This window comes from Myotis davidii, unplaced genomic scaffold (genome assembly GCF_000327345.1).
Source record: "Myotis davidii unplaced genomic scaffold, ASM32734v1 scaffold1036, whole genome shotgun sequence".
NCBI classification, from domain to species: Eukaryota; Metazoa; Chordata; class Mammalia; order Chiroptera; family Vespertilionidae; genus Myotis; species Myotis davidii.
In genome coordinates this window covers 5,368-8,501 of record NW_006287260.1, presented here as the reverse complement: position 1 = coordinate 8,501, position 3,134 = coordinate 5,368, and the positions used below count along the sequence as shown (strand labels likewise).

The window sequence follows — 3,134 nt, the reverse complement described above, 5'->3', positions numbered from 1 at the left end:
TAATCAAAGTAAAATCCTCCTTTTCAGCCCTGGCCAGGTAGCTCAGTTGGTTAAGAGCACTGTCCCAATACACCAAAGTTTTGTGTTCAATCTCCAGTCAGGGCACATACAAGAGGCAACCAATGAGCTCAGTTAGTGTTGCTCAGTGGTTGAGCATCTACCCACACACCAAGACCTTTCCAGTTCAATTCCCAGGCAGGGCACATGCCTGGGTTGTGGGCTCAATCTCCTGTGAGGGCCATGTAGGAGGCAGCCAATCAATGTTTCTCTCTCTCTCTCTCACTCTCCCTCCCTTCCTCTTGCTCTGAAAATCTATAAAACCATTTTTTTTAAAAAAGAGGCAACCAATGAATAAACAAATGGAATAGGAAATCAATGTTTTTTCTCCCTCTCCCTTTCTCTCTAAAAAATTAATTTAAAAAATTCTGTGACCCTAGCTAGTTTGGCTCAGTGGATAGTGTCGGCCTGTGGACCCCGTTTCAATTCCAGTCAAGGGGGCATGCACCGCAGTTGCAGACTCCTGCCAGGGCCCTGCTTGGGGCGTGTGCAGGAGGCAACCAATCCATGTGTCTCTCTCACATCGATGTTTTACTCAGTGTCTCTCCCCCTTCCATGCTCTCTAAGAATCAATGGAAAAATATCCTTGGGCGTGGATTAAAACAAACAAACAAACAAAAAGCCGGTAATTGCTGCAGAGCGCTACAGACAAAAAAGTTTTTTTAAGTACTCAGTTTCAAATTTAGGCATTTCCAATTTTATCAAATCAAACATTTGAATCGCCTTGACACAATCGGATATTTGAGTTTTAGGACAATCTTTCCTGAGTTTTTACTTATCACATACTTTTTTTTATCTTCAAATTTGCTAAAGCTTTATTATTTTGGGTCTCCAGTGAAAACACTGACTGTTGGAAGACTTAACTTCAAATTCTGAAAACAGTTACAGGAAGGGTAGAAAAATAAACACCTCAAATTATTTTCTCCAAGCAGTAACCCTTAAACCTCAGCAAAATGAAAACCATAAACTTACATCTAAAAAAAAAAAGGTCTAACTTATTACATATAAGGTTTTGCGAAACTGAAAAGAAAGGCAACTTACAGAGTCATGGGTGAGGTATGTATCGCAGTAGTCACAATAAAACCTGGAAAGAGATGGAGGGTAGAGAAAAGAGATGACAACCAGTTGTTCATAGATGCCCATTCCCCGAAGTGCTGTTCACTGAAGGTAAAAAACTAAAAAACCTAGTAATGATTAGTACATGTCAAAGGATCCTTACATATCTCCCCCCGCCCCGGCCTCCTTCCCTTCCCAGACCCTCCCGCTTCCCTAGAAGCTTCAGGAACCAGAACCCGCTCTGCACTCGCTCCCGGGGCCCCTATTGGTGACTGTGACCGCGAACACCCCCAGACTCAGGCCCCGACTCACTTCGGCATGTTGTCCTGCAGGCCGTTGGCACTCTGTTGGCCACTGCGCGACCGCGCCGCCGGAAATGACGCACACAGCCAGCGCCGACTCCACGGAATCGCGAGATCTCAAACGCGACCTCAGAAATCCTCCCAGTCATCCAATCAGTGTGCCCCGTGCCGCTGCGTCGCCGGGTCTGTAGCCGAGTGGGGGCGGGGCTTTCCCTTCCCCTAGGAAGGCGGAGTGCTAAGAGTCCCTACGAGATTCAATCCACGTGCATTTATTTTATCTCGAGTCCTGAGTCTTCTGGAAGCATGTTATTCATTCCCTGGACAAATATCTAACAGTTACCAACTGTGTGCCAGGCTAACTACTATAAGTACTGAGGAGAGAGCAGTGGACAAAACAACTAAAATCCCTGTCCTCCTGGAGTTGGGGAAGACAATAATAAAGTCGGTATGTCGTAGGTTAGATGGAGCCAAGTTCTATATGGGGTGAAAAACGAATCGGGAAAGCGGGAGTTCGGTTTAAAAAAACAGAAAGCTTGCCCCGACCGGTTTGCTCAGTGGATAGAGCGTCGGCCTGCGGACTGAAGGGTCCCAGGTTCGATTCCAGTCAAGGGCATGTACCTTGGTTGCGGGCACATCCCCAATGGGGGTTGTGCAGGAGGCAGCTGATGGATGTTTCTTTCTCTCTATCCCTCTCCCTTCTTCTCTGTAAAAAATCAATAAAATATATTTTTTAAAAAACACAGAAAGCTTGTTATGAAGGTAAAAAAAATCAATAAAATATACTTTTAAAAAAACAGAAAGCTTGTTATGAAGGTGACAACTAAGAAATAACAGGTTGCTTAAAGCAATAAAGCCAGGTGCAAACAATTTTCCATAGAAAGTCTTTTTAAAAAATATATATCTTTTTATGGATTTCAGAGAGGAAGGGAGCGAGAGAGAGATCAATGATAAGGGAGAATCATTGATTGGCTGCCTCCCGCACACCCCCTACTGGGGATCCAGCCTGCAACCCAAGCATCCCTTTTTCTGAGCCTCATTAACCCCAGGCGATAGTAGAATAATCAGTTTCAAGTCCCATTGCGGCTTCCTAGTTGTGCTGCTTGTGCAGTTTCCTCCTCTGAAGAATAGTGTGGCTCAGTGGTTGATAATATGGATAATCGTTCATATGATTTGTGGGGTTTAAGGAAGAATTAAATGTGAAAATGTTTGTAAAGTGTTAGTGCAATGTCTGTACATACTAAGCCCTCCCCAAAGAGTAGTTATCTTCACTTAGGAGGAAATTGATAGAAGGTACTTGTCCACAAATATAACCTGTTCTAACAACAAGGCCAAACTTCCAGCCTGGTCTATCAGACTCCAAAGTGAAACGGGAGGAGGAGCTTTTGATTATTCTGCTTCACATTTTCTGGTGGTGGAATAATAATAATTGCTACTTTGAATGTTTACTATGACCCAGGGGCATTAAATGCATTAATTATTTAATCTACTCAGCAGCCGTGTTAGTCACATTTCAGGTGAGGAAATTGAGCTTTAACAAGTTTAAGCTTCCTGATCCTGAAAGAAAAGTTAACTGCACAATGAAGTTATCAAGCTTCTGACACCCTAAAACAGTGGTAAATCTTAGCATTAATAATGCTAAGAGCAATCAGTTAGATACTGTGTGTCTCCTTCTGGGCTGTCAACATTAAGTAGATGCCATTAACTATGATGTATTCTTTT

At 43.3% G+C, this 3,134-nt stretch overlaps 1 protein-coding gene across 1 annotated transcript in view; it reads right to left on the bottom strand.

The window, feature by feature from the left end:
* Positions 1-1,530, bottom strand: part of SNRPC (small nuclear ribonucleoprotein polypeptide C) — a 36,567-nt gene extending 35,037 nt beyond the window's left edge. The window contains exons 1-2 of the mRNA XM_006759018.2: positions 1,426-1,530; positions 1,099-1,141 (exon numbers count right to left, since the gene is read on the bottom strand). Coding sequence (XP_006759081.1) covers positions 1,099-1,141; positions 1,426-1,433 — 51 coding nt within the window. The 5' untranslated portion in view covers positions 1,434-1,530. The remainder of the gene's footprint in view (positions 1-1,098; positions 1,142-1,425) is intronic.
* Positions 1,531-3,134: the final 1,604 nt, after the last annotated feature.